This window comes from Papaver somniferum, chromosome 11 (genome assembly GCF_003573695.1).
Source record: "Papaver somniferum cultivar HN1 chromosome 11, ASM357369v1, whole genome shotgun sequence".
Classification (NCBI taxonomy): Eukaryota; Viridiplantae; Streptophyta; class Magnoliopsida; order Ranunculales; family Papaveraceae; genus Papaver; species Papaver somniferum.
Window position 1 is genome coordinate 122,362,780 of NC_039368.1, and position 20,237 is coordinate 122,383,016.

The 20,237-nt window shown below is 38.3% G+C and overlaps 1 protein-coding gene across 1 annotated transcript; it reads right to left on the reverse strand.

Moving 5' to 3' along the window:
* Positions 1-13,113: 13,113 nt before the first annotated feature.
* On the reverse strand, positions 13,114-16,009 carry LOC113320835 (U1 small nuclear ribonucleoprotein C-like). Its single transcript, XM_026568729.1, has 4 exons — positions 15,752-16,009; positions 15,620-15,644; positions 15,071-15,368; positions 13,114-14,114 (listed from the first exon to the last, which is right to left on the reverse strand). The coding sequence occupies exons 1-4, from the start codon at positions 15,757-15,759 to the stop codon at positions 14,038-14,040; spliced, it is 408 nt and encodes a 135-aa protein (XP_026424514.1). The 5' UTR covers positions 15,760-16,009; the 3' UTR covers positions 13,114-14,037.
* Between the last annotated feature and the right edge of the window lie 4,228 nt (positions 16,010-20,237).

Consider the following 20,237-nt stretch of genomic DNA (forward strand, 5'->3'; position numbering starts at 1 on the left):
CCACGAAATGGCACCAATAAAACTGATGGGCAAATGCACCGGATTCCCCGTGAAATGACAATACATATTTGAATAAAACTTTTTTCATTTCCAACTGTAGTGCATGCGACTGCCGAGCAACCAAGAGACGAGAAGCGAACCGACGAGACCGGGAACCGCTCACAGAGAGAGAGGGATTCACCAAGCTAAATAAAATATTGGGCAATTTTTTTCAATATTGCTGATAGGAGGTAATATATTATTTGGGGGTGTACCAAAAATCAAAACATCCCTTGCCTTTGGATTGGTGCACCCCCAAGTTATATGGTACCGCATCAGCAAACATGTAAATTTTGTGAGAAATCCATAAAGTTATTTATTTTTAGGTTGTGTTTGATAGGATTTAATTTCATAGAATTAGTCATCTTTCTATGTAGATAGTGTGTTTTCCGTCGTTTGATCGAATATTTATTTCCATGGAATTGTAGAAAAAGCGTGGCTTAAAGTATGTTTTAAACTCTATTCCATGGAAAGTCTTTCCTTGCCTTCCTCAGGAAACTAATTCCATGGAAACACTTTTAATGGAAATGTTTCCTTTCTCTGTTATCAAACACAGCCTTAAAGAAAACTCGACCGGAGAAGACAAAAAATAAGAAGGGCTATTACGAGGATATGATCAATTTTGCCACGTGTTCTACGGTCACACCACATACCATTTCAAATATCTTAGACATGTAATCCAGGACATGATCAATGACGAGAACCTGCAAAACTATATCGAGCCTGATATCATGACAATAAAAAAAATTATGGTTAACAAGCAAGTACGACTCCCGGGAGGTCACAAATACGTCCACACCATGTTGCACGTTGATAAACCGGTACCGTCATTGGTGATAAACATCAACCGAAGAGCGCGCAAAAGGGTAACAGACCACGAGATTTTCAAGATCAACAGCAGGTTACAGAACCATGGGAATATTGAATAGATACTTCTCTAGTATTTTTAACAGAAGATGTCAAGCAAGAGAACGAAACTCACAATGACCTGTTAGTATTAAATCTCCCTCCCCATGGACAAGTTCAACATCACCAGGACCCTCATTGACGGGGGAAGTTCATCGAACGTTCTCTTCTACGATGCTTTTCAAAAGATGGAGTTCACGGGCGATCAACTCTCCATCTCGAACAATATTATCTACAGCTTCAATGGTTCTGTATCAAAACCAAAAGGGGAGATATTCCTAGAAGTCAAGGTTGGATCAATGTGTGTAATCACAAGATTCAGTATGGTGGATACTTCATTTCCCTACAAAGCCATTATGGGTAGACACTGGGTTTATCGTCTCAAGGGAGTCACATCGACTTATCATCAAAATCTCTGATTCCCGACTCAAGAGGGAGAAAGAAGTTCAAAGGTGATCAAGCAACAATAAGAGAGTGCAACTTCACTGAGTACAAGCTAAACACCACTAGAGTTGAAGAAAAGCGTAAAGCTCAAAAAGCGCGTGCCGAACAAAAAAAGATTATCGATTAAGAAGCATTTTTCACAAAGACCGCGAAAGGAAAGTCAGTATCTTAAACTTGCGTGAACTCGGAGATCGCGACCAGCACTACAGGAACCAAGGTGAATGACGAGGTCTCCAAATAAAAATTAAATAAAGATCTAAACCTCGGGGAGCCAAAGCCAAACTTCACGGCAGTCGAAGAGACAAAAGACGTAAATATTGGAACAGAGGAGAAGCCAAGGATGGTAAAGATCATAACACTAATTCGGAGCAATAGAAAAATTTGGTCAATCTGTTAATCCAGTACAGAGACATTTTTGCATGAAGGCTGAAGGACATGCCGGGATTGATCCAGACATCGTCAGCCATCAATTGAAAATCAAGCCAGGAGCCACGTCGCTTCTCCAAAGGCTATGAAAGGTGCAGTTCAACCCGTGTTTATCGTTCCCGAATTAAAATAGAGGAATCAATAATTGTTCCAGCTCAGCAGTTGTGTACGTCTCAAATGAACTAAGAAAGTGCTTAGTTGTGGGCTGATCGAATTTTATATAATGGTAAGAAGGTTGTCGTTCACCCGGACTTGATGAGATTGATTTTAAGAATTAATAAACTAAAATAAAAGAAAAATATATACAAAATATTTTCACAAGATGAAGAGAGTTACTGGGACTAGGATTTCGTCGAATTCATAACATAGGGTTCGATTTATTTATTCTCAACAATTAAATCTCAATAAATAAAATTAACATGGACTCTGATTTTTCCAAGGTAGATTCTCAAAAGATTAGTTGTAAATCCTAAGCATGATGTATCAAAACATTTAAGCTAAGCATACTTCATCAAATTAAATGACAACCAATTAATTCAAATCATATTTCAATTAAAATTAATGCAAAAGTCTTAAAAAGAATTAAATAATTTTACCCATATATGACACTCGTCTTCCTCCGTCGTCCCAGTGTTGGGGATTAGCTTATCACATCGAAATCACACTTAAAATATTTATTCATGGCCTCAAAAAGTGGTTTACAAATGTTGAAAATGTGAGAAAATTATTAAAGCAGTGATTTTCTTCTCTACCAAAACTCTCCCCAAATGTGCTCTCTAGCTCTCTATTTATACACACAAATACAAATCACTCAAATATATTCTTCCAAACTCCAAAATATTCTTCTTTTAATTCAAAATATCTTCAGGAATTTTTCCTTCTCTTTATTCTATATATGTCTTTACTAAACCCATATCTTCTTTCGCAGAATAAAATCCAAGATAAAATCTTCCAAGGATATCTTTCTTGTTTAATACAAGATAACTTCCTTTTTCTTCAAAACTTCATGTTTGTAAGGCAAGAAGATATTCTTATCTTAAAGATAATAAATCCTTTACCGTTGAAACCAAATTTCCCGCCAATTTTTCTTTTCAAATCAAGGAAGAAGATGGAGCCCCCTTAACCAGTAATGGGGTACGATTAGCAGTTGGCTCCCTGGGGTGCCCCTTATCCAAAACTGAGAGTCTGAATAACATGTGTCCTCCGGGTGCCTGTACCAACTTTTCGAGCCGAATTTTCCAAAAATGTTTATTTTCCAAAAATACCTACAAATGCATAAAACACCATAATAAGTAGAAAATTGAGTACCAACAATACTGAAAATTGAGGACAATTCGGTCGAAAAAATGTGTCTATCATGGGGCTTTTTAAATGGGTTCTAAAAAATAAGGTATTCTTCAAGGATAATAAATTTTATCTTGAACAGCATGTTAGATATAACATATTTTTACAAAACAAAATTATTCACACACTTTACACCGATATTTTTATTTTTATTTTAAAATATCAATCATGCATTCTAATCAATTTTTACATCCTACACAGGGAGATACTATTCATGGCATCGTCCTTAAGAAAATATTTAACAAAGGATTTATTTAGTTTGGTTCGGATCGAGATAACAATATACCCACGTTTTCGTCAATCAATAGTGAACCCAAAGTAGTAACTTCGTTGGTTGCCATGAAATCGACCTCTTTCCATTTTCTTGCAACACGAAGTAGTAACTTCGTTCGTTGGGGTTGTTTCTTGGAAGAGTTCCAAACAGACCTGCATAGATCGATCCACTATGGAATCTGAGTTTATTGCGCTAGATAAAGCAGGAGAGGAAGCCGCTTGGCTAAGATGCTTTTTAGAAGACATTCCTCTCTGGCATAGGTCTGTGCCGGCTATATCTATACATTGTGATAATCAAGCTGCCATAGCTAAAGCTAAAAACATCTACTATAATGGGAAGTCTATACATATAAAGAGAAGACACGATACCCTAAAACAACTAATCTCAAAAGGCGTTATTTCCATTGATTGGGTTAAGTCCAAGGAGAATATCGCGGACCCTTTGACGAAAGGTTTGTCCAAGGAAATAGTTAGTAATGCATCTAAGGGGATGGGACTTAGGCTCATTAAATAAACTTGCCATGAAGGATACTCAACCTTGCTGACTGGAGATCCCAAGATCAAGGTTTCGAATGAGAAACTAATTTGTGGCGGGTCAAGGTAAACACTATCAGAGAATTCATTCTCTGCCCCTTCCTTATGGTGTAGACGTGATAGTGTGACTGCATGTGAGGATGACTTTCTATTAAGTCTTAATGAGTTCTATAGTTTCAATTTTAGATTGAAGTGGGGTGTAGCAGTAAACACTCTTCATAGAACTCACCTATCTGAATGTGGAAGTGGGTCGTTTCCTATGAGAAAAGAGCTGATTCTCTAGAGCATTCGGAGAAGCGGGATTTGTCCAGGGCCAAAAAGGACACAACGGCACGAACTCGACAGCACCTAGAGAGATATCACGCGTGGTTATTATCGCGGATTACACCAAACGATGGTAGTTCAAGACACCGCGTTCACTGTCCATCAAGTAGTTCCGGCAATTTCTCACTAAGCAAAGGTTCAAGACCTCATGGACACCTCTTGCCTAAGTGGTATTTCTCGCTTTCCGTTTTCTGATTTTTTTTATCGGTATTTCATTCATGTGGGGGATTGTTAGAGAAAATGAATTTATACAATAGTTTGGTTTTTGGTCTTGGTGGGATTGGAACTTAGGATCTATTGGTCACTAAGGACACTAGCTCATTTTCACTATTTGTGAATGAACCTTTAGTCCCACATAGGGAAAACTAAAGATGATGCCTCTCCATAAGTATTGAATTTTTTGATATTAGAGTGGCCCTTGGGTCATTAGCACTTTTGTGCGAGGGAGAGGACTTAGGAAATGGGCTAGTTGGTGCAATCGCACATTTTCACACACGCGCGGTGCTTCGCACCGAAGCACGCACGCCGCCGCCGTGCGGGCGGCCGGGCCGGGCTCGGGCTCGGGTGTGGACTTAAATTTTTTGGCAAAATTTCTTTTGAATTATCGAATTAATATTTGAAACAAAATAATTTTGTGGGCAACATTATGTTTATGCATGAACATTAATTTGCATGAACGTTTTATATCAAACTTAAATTTGCATGAACGTTTTTATATCAAACTTAAATTTGCATGAACGTTTTATATCAAACTTAATGATTCATGAACGTTTCAAATCGATATTAAGTGATGCATGAACGTTTAAAACCGTTGGAAAAAATCTGAATTAATTGAAATTGTTTTAATGCGCGTTTATGAGACCTCTCTGTATTCTCCCCTATATAAAACGATCACTTTCTCTCATTTCGTTTCGTGTCCAGAAGAGCTACTATCCTCTTCTTTTCGTCCTCTCCCCCTGTGTGGTCCTTTATTTTTTTATTCCGTGCGCAATTGCTGTTGAGGTCGTAAGAGTGGGAAAGTACTGTAGTGCTAACAGTGCTTGCAACGGGCAGTTTTATCCTGGATACGAACTTGACCACAGGGTATAGGCATCACTCATTCTTGAGGCGTACCGGTCAAATATCGTGTTAAGGACAGCGTGTTGAACACGTGACTCTGTCCTCTGTTTGCAGTCCAATTGAGTGTCTATTTACTTTCCAGAAATTAATCCTTTTATTCTTACATCTTTCTAACATCTTTCTTGAGTGTTTTATTGTTACAGACGCAACAATCTTAACACGATATTTCTGTTTTCTATCTGTAACAATGGGTAAGAACGATGTTGAAAGGCCTGCAAAGTTTTCTGGAAAATACTTTAAGAGGTGGCAGTCAAAAATGTTATTCTTTCTAAGTTACCATGAGTTGGATTCATATGTTCTGAAACCTTTTGATGAATCACTGAATGATGCTGGTCGTGAGTCTTCTTTAGAAGAATGGAAGAGGAACAATTACATGTCTAAAAATCATATTCTGAATTGCTTGGAGGATGTTTTGTATGATTTTTACAATGCTAAAGAAAACCTCTCTGCTTTTGATTTATGGGCTGCTTTGGAGGCGAAATACCAAGCTGAAACTGCCGGAAGTAAGAAATTCTTGGTAGCTAGGCTTTATGAGTATAAAATGGTGAATGACAAATCTGTGGTTGATCAATTCCTTGAACTCCAGCAAATTATGAATGAAATTCTTGCGGAAGGTATGGTGATTGATGAAACTTTTCAAGTGTCTACCGCTATCGAGAAATTGCCTACTTCCTGGTCCGGGTACAAGAAGAAACTGAGACATGAAACTGCTGAAGTTACTATGGTTGAACTGGGTAAGAAAATTCAAGTTGAAGAATTGTTGTGCTCCAAGGAAAAAAATGTATCTTCTTCAAGGGACGTGTCTTACAAAGCTCATGTGACTGAACACAAAGGTTCCAATGCTGATAAGAACCGAAACAACTCCAAGAAACCTCCAGGCAAGAAAGGTATGTTTCGGAAACCTAAATCTAGCATTAATAAAATTAAGGGTGATTGCTATGCTTGCGTAAATCCTGGCCATATGGCGGTTCACTGTAGAAACCGTAAGGACCTCAAAAAGAAAAATAATGCTAATTTGGTTGAAAACAACAAAGATGAATTTTCTGGCACGGTGTCTGAAGTAAATTTGGTAACAAATGTGAGAGACTGGTGGGTAGACTCTGGGGCTACCAAACATGTCTGCGGGAACAAAGAAATGTTCACCTCCTACAGTAAGGTAGGGGAAGGAGAGAAACTCTATATGGGTAACTCATCTGCAGCTGCGGTTGTAGGAAAAGGCAAAGTTGGGCTCAAGCTCACTTCTGGCAAGACTCTCACTTTGAATGAAGTTCTTCATGTTCCGGACATATGCAAAAATCTTGTTTCTTGTGCTGTTTTAGATGATAAGGGTTTTAAAATTGTAATAGAATCTGGGAAATGTGTTGTAACTAAGGGTAAGGATTATGTGGGGCAGGGTTATAAGACTGAGGGTCTGTATAAGCTTAATGTGAACTCTGTTGTAATGAATAATAATGATTCTTATGCTTATGTTTTTGAATCTTTGAACGTTTGGCATGGTAGACTTGGACATGTAAATTTTAAGTCAATGCTTAAACTAGCCAATGTGGGCTGCATACCCAAATTTAGTTTGGAAAAGGAACACAAATGTGAAATATGCGTAGAATCAAAGTATGCTAGAAAAACTTTTAGCAAAAATGTTCATAGAAATTCTAAACCCTTAGAATTAATCCACTCAGACCTAGTTGACATGAAATCAGTTCAAACTAGAGGTGGCAAGAAATGGTTTGTTACTTTATAGACGACTGTACTAGGTACTGTCATATATATTTGCTTAGAGGTAAGGATGATGCCTTAGAAGCATTTAAGAGGTATAAACTAGAAGTTGAAAACCAATTGAATACTACCATTAAAACTATTAGGTCTGACCGTGGTGGCGAGTACATAACTCCTATAGGAGATTTCTGTGTAGAACATGGCATAATACACGAGGTTACCCCTCCTTATTCACCTCAGTCGAATGGAGTAGTTGAACGTAAGAACCGCACCCTTAAGGAGATGATGAATGCCATGTTAATTAGTTCAGGATTACCTTCGAACTTGTGGGGGGAAGCTGTCCTCTCAGCATGCTATATCTTGAATAGAGTACCTTTTAAATGATCAGATAAAACTCCATACGAATTGTGGAAAGGTAGACAACCTTCTTTAGCATACTTTAAAGTGTGGGGGTGTTTGGCTAAGGTTCAGATCCCTAAACCTAAAGCAACCAAGATAGGATCCAAAACTGTTGACTGTGTATTCATAGGGTATCCTGAGCATACACCTGCATATAGATTTATGGTTGTGAATTCGGATGTTTCTGAAATTGGTGTAAATACTATTATGGAGTCTAGGGATGCTGTGTTTTTTGAAAATGTTTTTCCTTTAAAATCTGACTCTCGTAAGAGAGGTGTAGATCCCCTAGATGTTCCTTCAACCAGTCAGACTTTACCTTTAGAGGAAGATGAAGTAGAATTTGATCTTAGGAGGAGTAAAAGGGCTAGAACCAAAACCTCCTTTGGACCTGACTTCATAACACTAGCAGAGTCTGATCCTCAGACTTATAGAGAAGCCATGACTTCTTCTGAAGATCCGTGGTGGAAAGAGTCTTCTATTAGTGAAATAGAATCCATCAAAGAAAATGATACATGGGAGATAGTAGATTTACCTCTAGGGTGTAAGGCCATAGGATGTAAATGGATCTTCAGGAGGAAACGTAACACAGATGGAACTATTCAAAAATACAAGGCTAGGTTAGTAGTCAAAGACTACAAACAAAAGGAAGGTGTAGATTTCTTTGATACTTACTCACCCGTTACGAGAATTACTTCCATTAGGATATTAATTGCTATAGCCGCGGTTCATAACCTAGAAATACATCAAATGGATGTAAAGGCATCTTTTCTACATGGTGAATTAGATGAAGAAATTTACATGGAACAACCTGAGGGCTTTGTAGTGAAAGGTTGTGAAAACAAAGTTTGTAAACTGAAAAAATCTTTGTATGGATTGAAACAAGCACCTAAACAATGGCATGAAAAATTTGATCATGTAATGTTTTCTAGTGGTTTTAGAATCAATGAATCTGACAAGTGTGTATATACTAAGCTTGTAAATGATGCCTGTGTGATTGTATGCTTGTATGTTGATGATATGCTTATACTTGGTACAAACATGGATGTAATTAATTCAACTAAGAACATGTTGAATGAGAACTTTGACATGAAAGACTTAGGCCCTGAAGATGTAATCTTAGGGATGAAAATTAGGAGAAATTCTAACGGTTATAGTCTTAGTCAATCTCATTATGTTGAATCTGTGCTTAAAAAATTCAATCATTTTGATTGTAAACCTGCTTATACTCCGTATGATCCTTGTTGTAAACTCAAAAAGAACAGAGGTAATGGAGTATCACAACTTGAATATTCACGAGTTATAGGAAGTGTGATGTATTTGATGAACTGTACTAGGCCAGACATTGCTTATGCTGTGAGTAGGTTAAGTAGGTATACTTGTAACACTGGGATGCACTTTTTAGTGTGTTGAGGTATTTGAAATACACGTTGACCTTTTGTTTGAATTATGAAAGGTATCCTGCCGTCCTTGAGGGATTTTGTGATGCAAACTGGATATCAGACTCAGAGGAATCTAAGTCTACGAGTGGATATGTTTTCACTCTAGCATGTGGGGTTGTTTCTTGGAAAAGTTCCAAACAGACCTGCATAGCTCGATCCACTATGGTATCTGAGTTTATTGCGCTAGATAAAGCAGGAGAGGAAGCCGCTTGGCTAAGATGCTTTTTAGAAGACATTCCTCTCCGGCATAGGCCTGTGCCGGCTATATCTATACATTGTGATAATCAAGATGCCATATCTAGAGCTGACACCTTTAATTTCTCTGGCATTCTAGTTACTTGGAGATAGGTTGAGAATATGTATGTCCTCATAGCTCTTTGGATACTTGTGACCAATTAGGAGTAATGGTTTTGTGGGTACACCTCTGGTAAACCCTCCCGAGATTAACTCGGTTTTATTTTTTATTTTTGCTCGAGGACTAGCAAATAATAAGTTTGGGGGTATTTGATAGACGCATTTATGTGTCTATTTTGTTCTCAATATTCTGTGTTGTTAGACTCGACTAAGTACTTATTGTGTTATTTTGTGTTTTTGTAGATGTTTTTAGAGAAATAAGCCTTTGCGGCGAAATGAGCTCGAAAAGTAGTGTTTTACACCCCAGGATAATGTACCGGAGGCACCTCAGAAATGCACCGGAAGCGTCCAAGAAATGTACCAGAGGAACCCAGAAAATTTACTATTTCCACCCCAAAATTACTATTTCCACCCCAATTGCTAAAGGGACACCCGTACAGGATTAGGGGGAGGACACTTTTCTTCTCATAATTCAAATTTCATTTTTGGCGGGAAAATATATTCTCTCCCTGGCAGATTTTCAAATTGATTTTCGATGGATTTGTGGAGAGACTAAATGGCTGGAATTAATTGGGTCATATCTATTGAGTATAACAAGATTATTCTGAGCGTTGGAATGAGTTAAATTTGGCTAGAATCCGCTAACTTTCAATCGAGAGTTAAACATGGAAGATACGCTCGAGTTCTCTGTGAGAGGAATTTTTGGGAAGTTTTGTGGACTAAATAGGGAAGATATCTGATATTCTTAAGTGTTTATGCAACTATGGAAGTATTACAGCTCATATGCGCAGGCAGAGGGGATGGAGAAGATCATATCTCGGCTAACAGTGAAGAAAATGGAAAAAAATATTTTCCGAGTAATGGAGAATTATATGGAGTGAATGAGCGAGATTCGATGGGTCTGTTGGCTATAAATAGGTTGCTGGGGTTGGGCAGAGAGGATGTCGAGAGTTTGGGGAAGTTTTGGAGGCTACAGAATGAAGAACTCACGAGTTGTAGAGCTGCCATTTTTCTGCTGCTGCTGCTGCTGATGAAGAACACCAAGAACACGAAGAACGGACCTGCACCAGCAGTCGTTTATCGTGGGTCGTAGGTGTGGGTCTTAGAGCTACAATAAACTTCTTCTGTGTCGTTCATTTTGGACGCTTTCTGTGGGTCGCACATTCACTGTTTTATTATTTCATCTTCATTTTCATCCTTGTAAACACCCTTTGAGCAATAAATAAATATTTTGAGCGTGTTTTTATCATGATGAGCTAAACCCAACACTGGAACGACGGAGGAGGTCGAATTTCATCCATGTGGTAATTTCATTAATTCTTTTATTTACTTTTTGCACTAATTTTAATTGAATTAAGATTTTAAATTAATTACTTGTGATTTCATTTGATGGAGTATGCTTAGTCCTAGGGGTTTTTGATATGCCATGCTTAAGAAATACAAGTAATATTTTGTAAAATCTATCTTGGCAATAAACTAGAGTTAATATTTGTTTTGTTTTTGAACTATAATTGCTAGAATTAATTTCTGAACCATTTGAAGAAAAAAAAACGGCCGAATCTTTAGTCCCAGTTTCTCGCACCAGTGTTAATATTTTTATTGTATATATTTATTTTCTATTAAGTCTAAAAAATTATCCTTCACAAGTCCGAGAGTTTGAACCTCATTACTACAACCCTAGAAAATCTTTAATCAAAACACTCTTGATAGAACTCACCTATCTGAATGTGGAAGTGGGTCGCTTCCTATGAGAAAAGAGCTGATTCTCTAGAGCATTCGGAGAAACGGGATTTGTCCAGGGCCAAAAAGGACACAACGGCACGAACTCGACAGCACCTAGAGAGATATCACGCGTGGTTATTATCGCGGATTACACCAAACGATTGTAGTTCAAGACATCGCGTTCACTGTCCATCAAGTAGTTCCGGCAATTTCTCACCAAGCAAAGGTTCAAGACCTCATGGACACCTCTTGCCTAAGTGGTATTTCTCGCTTTCCGTTTTCTGATTTTTTATCGGTATTTCATTCATGTGGGGGATTGTTAGAGAAAATGAATTTATACAATAATTTGGTTTTTGGTCTTGGTGGGATTGGAACTTAGGATCTATTGGTCACTAAGGACACTAACTCATTTTCACTATTTGTGAATGAACCTTTAGTCTCACATAGGGAAAACTAAAGATGATACCTCTCCATAAGTATTGAATTTTTTGATATTAGAGTGGCCCTTGGGTCATTAGAACTTTTGTGCGAGGGAGAGGACTTAGGCAATGGGCTAGTTGGTGCAATCGCACATTTTCACACACGCGCGGTGCTTCGCACCGAAGTACGCACGCCGCCGCCGTCCTTCCGTCCGTGCGTGCGGGCCGGGCCGGGCTCGGGTTCGGGTTCGGTTGTGGGTGTGGGTCAAAACTTATATTTTTTGACAAAATTTCTTTTGAATTATCGAATTAATATTTGAAACAAAATAATTTTTTGGGCAACACTATGTTTATGCATGAACATTAATTTGCATGAACGTTTTATATCAAACTTAAATTTGCATGAACGTTTTTATATCAAACTTAAATTTGCATGAACGTTTTATATCAAACATAATGATGCATGAACGTTTCAAATCGATATTAATTGATGCATGAAAGTTTAAAACCGTTGGAAAAAATCTGAATTAATTGAAATTGTTTTAATGCGCGTTTATGAGACCTCTCTCTATTCTCCCCTATATAAAGCGATCATTTTCTCTCATTTCGTTTCGTGTCCAGAAGAGCTACTATCCTCTTCTTTTCGTCTTCTCCCCCTGTGTGGTCCTTTATTTTTTTATTCCGTGCGCAATTGCTGTTGAGATCGTAAGAGTGGGCAAGTACTGTAGTGCTAACAGTGCTTGCAACGGGCAGTTTTATCCTGGATACGAACTTGACCACAGGGTATAGGCATCACTCATTCTTGAGGCGTACCGGTCAAATATCGTGTTAAGGACAGCGTGTTGAACACGTGACTCTGTCCTCTGTTTGCAGTCCAATTGAGTGTTTATTTACCTTCTAGAAATTAATCATTTTTATTCTAACATCTTTCTTGAGTGTTTTATTGATACAGACGCAACAAAAACTATATGACAGCTAGAAGGAAGAATGCACAAAGTTACAGACATAAAGAGAGAATTCTGATCACTAAAAAATTGATCAACTAAAACACAAGAATCAAATATTGATGGATGTCAATGGGTTAACAAAACACATAATGTACTAAGACCCGAATCAGTGGGTTCATAATTTACAGAACCAGAATTTTAAGATCATACTGGAGAATATATATGTTAAAGAGTTCAACTTTCATCATCTGCACAAAAGTTGGCATCAGTTTCTATAAGCATAATAAAAGAAGGATTAGATGGTCACTAGGATCAAGCCTCAGCGCCCGTCAAAAAAACATAATTGGATAATCAACCATCACACAAGATGTTCTACACAGGATCGTCCTAGAAAATGGGAATACACATTATCTTTACTTTCGCGTCCATTTCGTCGTCACTCCAAGCGACTCCACAGCCACCTTCTGACGCCAGTCGCCACCTGCTTTCCATGGCTGGTTGCCTCTCCTATCCTTCATACTCCTGCCATTCTTTTTTCTCCTTGTTTTGGTAACTCCTTCTGTCATCGTCCTATATTTAATTTTGGTAACTCCTGCCACAGTCCTATCTTTAATTTTGGTAACTCCTTCAGCCTTCGTCTTATCCTTAAATACCCGTGGGGCATCTTCTGCGAGCTTCCACCACTTGGTCCATGTAGTTTTGGCGCCAAAGACAAAATCGGATACCAAGAGCTGATGTTGTGAGACAACACATCCTTCAGGTATAACCTTACATTCCTTGCACTCCTTTCTATCCCCTCTCCTAGCAAGAAAAAAGTTGATCTGGCTAGAGTACTCACCATTTATAAAGGTAACAATATGGGATTCTTTCTTTTTAAAGAAGGTGTTAGCTACCATGAGGTCATTGGCTAAAGCGAAATTCAAGATTTCTTCTCCTTCTTGGTTTTTATCACCATACCCAAACCCTCCATGCACCCTGTGAAACCCCTCCCTACTTCTGCCAACGTGACCGTGGAAGTCTCCTCCAATGATAAGCCTCTCACTACTAGGCACACCTCTGACCAGGCCATTCAGATCTTCCCAGAACTTCTGCTTGGCGTCCTCACTTACATATACTTGTGCGGCAGACGCACTTATGACATTCAAAACCATATGACTAACTATGAGCTTGACTAGGATGATCCCAGTTTTTCTTGTAACGCCAAAGATTCTGTTCTTAAGGCTCTTGTCAACTAAGATGCCTACTCCGTTTGGTTTTTCTCCTCCTCTGTTCCATATCCTAAAGCCTGTGTCTTCCACCTCCACCTCATCCAGGCGTCCCCATCTAGTCTCCTGAACGCATAAGATATTTACACCACTTCTAGCCGCAGTATCAACTACCTCTCTTAACTTTCCTGTTAAGGACCCTACATTCCAGCTACCGAAACGAACAGTAGTTCCCTTGGCTAGGTTCTTTGCTTCTCGCACATATTCAGCGAGGTACGAAGACTCTCGCTCATTGTTAAGAAGACATGAAGAGGTGGTACTACTACCTTGAGTTGGTCTCTGTAAAACCGAGGCATCTTCGTTACTGTTATATCCATCAACTGCCCCACTTACAAGCGTTGTTGGATTTCCTTGAGACATAGCTCCTGGATTAGGGGGGGGCATTTGAAGTATGGGTTGTTCCCCCAGGCACAGTTGGTGGAGGACTCAATGGCTGACCACCGTAACCTGAAAAAGGCCATCCAAAAAAGATTTTAAGGAATGAAAACTAGAAAGGGCACATGTGCAGCACTACTACACGGTGACAAACATACCCACGCATTGGAACATGTTAGAAAAGCAGATACTACGGGAGAACAGGGGCAGAGCCACATTGAAGGGTGTCTGTGCAGTTGCCCACCCAACCCAGCTGGCTCCCAAGCATGCACCGATCGGTGACTTGCCCGCCTGTTCTTCCTCAAAACCGAGCTCCGCCCGTGAGAGAAGACTTCGGATTTGGTGATCAATAGTCTAACTGTCTAAGTAGTGTGCAATAGGTCATCCTCTAACCTGGGTACGATATATAGGTTGAAGAGTATCCTCAATTTCACTATCCTGAAAGTCGAGGGAAATGGCAGTTGGAATTCAATGATCCCTAAAGGTTCAAACCAAGTTTTCTCTTAATTTCTGTTCAAAAGCTTGGTGCATACGAAATCTTATTTCTTGTTTCCCCAATGCCCCAACCAGAAAAGAAAAAAAAAAGTGGCTTTCAAGGGATAATATTCCCCGAAATACTTACCATAGACTACAGGTTTAAGTGTTTCTTGTTTCTCGTGTCTAGACTAGACTAATTAGATCCAGAAATAGTTTCAAACTGTGGTGTTTACTCTCATGTCCTTATAAAAGTTGATGGAAGATGTATGAACTATGAAGAATCATTGTTTCTCAATATGAGTCCAAATCAAACAGATTTGTCATCTCAGAGATAAAAATTAAAGATCTTAGTAGTGAACTAAATAGTGCTGGGTATGAAAATTTTAGTGCAGGTGCATCATTGGATGCATCTATGAGCATGTATAAATCTTAACAAAATAGTTATTTGCCACAAAACTTAAATTGAACCAACTAGAAAACAGCTAAACCGTGCAGCTTGCAAACAAGGAGGCTGTAATAATGAAAAACAAATTACACAGAGTTCAATTAACCTGGAATAACAGCTGGTTGGAATCCTGCAGCACCAAGATGATCTTTGATCCTCCGATCAATCAAAGTTATCATACTTTGGGTTTGTTCGGCTTCGGGCATTTGTGATCCATATGCAGGCATACCAGTTGGAAGCATGACTGGAAGACAAGGTCTCTGTGGGTAAGAGTCAAGATGCTGGTTGAAAGCAGCACCAACTTGTTGGGATCCTGCACCACCAAGATGCTCTTTGATCCTTTGATCAATCAAACTTTGGATTTGTTCCGCTTCTAATTGTTGATCATGTGTAGGCCTATTTGCCTAACAGGTGCAACAGATGAAATACCGTTAAATGCACTACAAAATAAAATAAAAATCTATTCTATTCTATTTTCATTTTGACATAGTTAGAACTACAATGATGATTGCTTTCACTACAAAAAAAAACTCTTAATCATGGATTGACTAAGCCTCTAAGAAGAACCAACACATACACCATTCTAACAAATAGAAATCTAACCAAAAAAAAAAAAATCCCGAGAAAAGCCAACTATAAAAATTAGGTCACTTACCGAACCGGAATGGTGACGACGGCGTCTGAAAAGATGACGAAATACAATGAACATCAGTCTTGAATAAACGAAACCCTAAATCCAGCATGAAAAAAATGAAACATAAACTGAACAAATCAACAATCTACATACCGATGCATGGCTCCAAGCAAGAACCCTTTGAGGAAAAAACCTTAAACCCGTTTGAGCGAGCGAGACAGAGAAAGAGTAGCTGTTGAATCAGTGTCCTGCAAGCGTTCGTAGGTGGTTTTGAAATTTGAATTTGAATCGTACGAAATGACCAAAAATAAATCTCTAAATTGATTGCGTGTGATGCGCGTGCAAAGATATTGACGGATAGACATGCACAGACATCGATGTTGTGCATCTGTCCTTGTGCTCATGGCATCCACGAAATGGCACCAATAAAACTGATGGGCAAATGCACCGGATTCCCCGTGAAATGACAATACATATTTGAATAAAACTTTTTTCATTTCCAACTGTAGTGCATGCGACTGCCGAGCAACCAAGAGACGAGAAGCGAACCGACGAGACCGGGAACCGCTCACAGAGAGAGAGGGATTCACCAAGCTAAATAAAATATTGGGCAATTTTTTTCAATATTGCTGATAGGAGGTAATATATTATTTGGGGGTGTACCAAAAATCAAAACATCCCTTGCCTTTGGATTGGTGCACCCCCAAGTTATATGGTACCGCATCAGCAAACATGTAAATTTTGTGAGAAATCCATAAAGTTATTTATTTTTAGGTTGTGTTTGATAGGATTTAATTTCATAGAATTAGTCATCTTTCTATGTAGATAGTGTGTTTTCCGTCGTTTGATCGAATATTTATTTCCATGGAATTGTAGAAAAAGCGTGGCTTAAAGTATGTTTTAAACTCTATTCCATGGAAAGTCTTTCCTTGCCTTCCTCAGGAAACTAATTCCATGGAAACACTTTTAATGGAAATGTTTCCTTTCTCTGTTATCAAACACAGCCTTAAAGAAAACTCGACCGGAGAAGACAAAAAATAAGAAGGGCTATTACGAGGATATGATCAATTTTGCCACGTGTTCTACGGTCACACCACATACCACATTCAAATATCTTAGACATGTAATCCAGGACATGATCAATGACGATAACCTGCAAAACTATATCGAGCCTGATATCATGACAATAAAAAAAATTATGGTTAACAAGCAAGTACGACTCCCGGGAGGTCACAAATACGTCCACACCATGTTGCACGTTGATAAACCGGTACCGTCATTGGTGATAAACATCAACCGAAGAGCGCGCAAAAGGGTAACAGACCACGAGATTTTCAAGATCAACAGCAGGTTACAGAACCATGGGAATATTGAATAGATACTTCTCTAGTATTTTTAACAGAAGATGTCAAGCAAGAGAACGAAACTCACAATGACCTGTTAGTATTAAATCTCCCTCCCCATGGACAAGTTCAACATCACCAGGACCCTCATTGACGGGGGAAGTTCATCGAACGTTCTCTTCTACGATGCTTTTCAAAAGATGGAGTTCACGGGCGATCAACTCTCCATCTCGAACAATATTATCTACAGCTTCAATGGTTCTGTATCAAAACCAAAAGGGGAGATATTCCTAGAAGTCAAGGTTGGATCAATGTGTGTAATCACAAGATTCAGTATGGTGGATACTTCATTTCCCTACAAAGCCATTATGGGTAGACACTGGGTTTATCGTCTCAAGGGAGTCACATCGACTTATCATCAAAATCTCTGATTCCCGACTCAAGAGGGAGAAAGAAGTTCAAAGGTGATCAAGCAACAATAAGAGAGTGCAACTTCACTGAGTACAAGCTAAACACCACTAGAGTTGAAGAAAAGCGTAAAGCTCAAAAAGCGCGTGCCGAACAAAAAAAGATTATCGATTAAGAAGCATTTTTCACAAAGACCGCGAAAGGAAAGTCAGTATCTTAAACTTGCGTGAACTCGGAGATCGCGACCAGCACTACAGGAACCAAGGTGAATGACGAGGTCTCCAAATAAAAATTAAATAAAGATCTAAACCTCGGGGAGCCAAAGCCAAACTTCACGGCAGTCGAAGAGACAAAAGACGTAAATATTGGAACAGAGGAGAAGCCAAGGATGGTAAAGATCATAACACTAATTCGGAGCAATAGAAAAATTTGGTCAATCTGTTAATCCAGTACAGAGACATTTTTGCATGAAGGCTGAAGGACATGCCGGGATTGATCCAGACATCGTCAGCCATCAATTGAAAATCAAGCCAGGAGCCACGTCGCTTCTCCAAAGGCTATGAAAGGTGCAGTTCAACCCGTGTTTATCGTTCCCGAATTAAAATAGAGGAATCAATAATTGTTCCAGCTCAGCAGTTGTGTACGTCTCAAATGAACTAAGAAAGTGCTTAGTTGTGGGCTGATCGAATTTTATATAATGGTAAGAAGGTTGTCGTTCACCCGGACTTGATGAGATTGATTTTAAGAATTAATAAACTAAAATAAAAGAAAAATATATACAAAATATTGTCACAAGATGAAGAGAGTTACTGGGACTAGGATTTCGTCGAATTCATAACATAGGGTTCGATTTATTTATTCTCAACAATTAAATCTCAATAAATAAAATTAACATGGACTCTGATTTTTCCAAGGTAGATTCTCAAAAGATTAGTTGTAAATCCTAAGCATGATGTATCAAAACATTTAAGCTAAGCATACTTCATCAAATTAAATGACAACCAATTAATTCAAATCATATTTCAATTAAAATTAATGCAAAAGTCTTAAAAAGAATTAAATAATTTTACCCATATATGACACTCGTCTTCCTCCGTCGTCCCAGTGTTGGGGATTAGCTTATCACATCGAAATCACACTTAAAATATTTATTCATGGCTCAAAAAGTGGTTTACAAATGTTGAAAATGTGAGAAAATTATTAAAGCAGTGATTTTCTTCTCTACCAAAACTCTCCCCAAATGTGCTCTCTAGCTCTCTATTTATACACACAAATACAAATCACTCAAATATATTCTTCCAAACTCCAAAATATTCTTCTTTTAATTCAAAATATCTTCAGGAATTTTTCCTTCTCTTTATTCTATATATGTCTTTACTAAACCCATATCTTCTTTCGCAGAATAAAATCCAAGATAAAATCTTCCAAGGATATCTTTCTTGTTTAATACAAGATAACTTCCTTTTTCTTCAAAACTTCATGTTTGTAAGGCAAGAAGATATTCTTATCTTAAAGATAATAAATCCTTTACCGTTGAAACCAAATTTCCCGCCAATTTTTCTTTTCAAATCAAGGAAGAAGATGGAGCCCCCTTAACCAGTAATGGGGTACGATTAGCAGTTGGCTCCCTGGGGTGCCCCTTATCCAAAACTGAGAGTCTGAATAACATGTGTCCTCCGGGTGCCTATACCAACTTTTCGAGCCGAATTTTCCAAAAATGTTTATTTTCCAAAAATACCTACAAATGCATAAAACACCATAATAAGTAGAAAATTGAGTACCAACAATACTGAAAATTGAGGACAATTCGGTCGAAAAAATGTGTCTATCATGGGGCTTTTAAAATGGGTTCTAAAAAATAAGGTATTCTTCAAGGATAATAAATTTTATCTTGAACAGCATGTTAGATATAACATATTTTTACAAAACAAAATTATTCACACACTTTACACCGATATTTTTATTTTTATTTTAAAATATCAATCATGCATTCTAATCAATTTTTACATCCTACACAGGGAGATACTATTCATGGCATCGTCCTTAAGAAAATATTTAACAAAGGATTTATTTAGTTTGGTTCGGATCGAGATAACAATATACCCACGTTTTCGTCAATCAATAGTGAACCCAAAGTAGTAACTTCGTTGGTTGCCATGAAATCGACCTCTTTCCATTTTCTTGCAACACGAAGTAGTAACTTCGTTCGTTGGGGCTGTTTCTTGGAAGAGTTCCAAACAGACCTGCATAGATCGATCCACTATGGAATCTAAGTTTATTGCGCTAGATAAAGCAGGAGAGGAAGCCGCTTGGCTAAGATGCTTTTTAGAAGACATTCCTCTCTGGCATAGGTCTGTGCCGGCTATATCTATACATTGTGATAATCAAGCTGCCATAGCTAAAGCTAAAAACATCTACTATAATGGGAAGTCTATACATATAAAGAGAAGACACGATACCCTAAAACAACTAATCTCAAAAGGCGTTATTTCCATTAATTGGGTTAAGTCCAAGGAGAATATCGCGGACCCTTTGACGAAAGGTTTGTCCAAGGAGATAGTTAGTAATGCATTTAAGGGGATGGGACTTAGGCTCATTAAATAAACTTGCCATGAAGGATACTCAACCTTGCTGACTGGAGATCCCAAGATCAAGGTTTCGAATGAGAAACTAATTTGTGGCGGGTCAAGGTAAACACTATCAGAGAATTCATTCTCTGCCCCTTCCCTATGGTGTAGACGTGATAGTGTGACTGCATGTGAGGATGACTTTCTATTAAGTCTTAATGAGTTCTATAGTTTCAATTTTAGATTGAAGTGGGGTGTAGCAGTAAACACTCTTCATAGAACTCACCTATCTGAATGTGGAAGTGGGTCGTTTCCTATGAG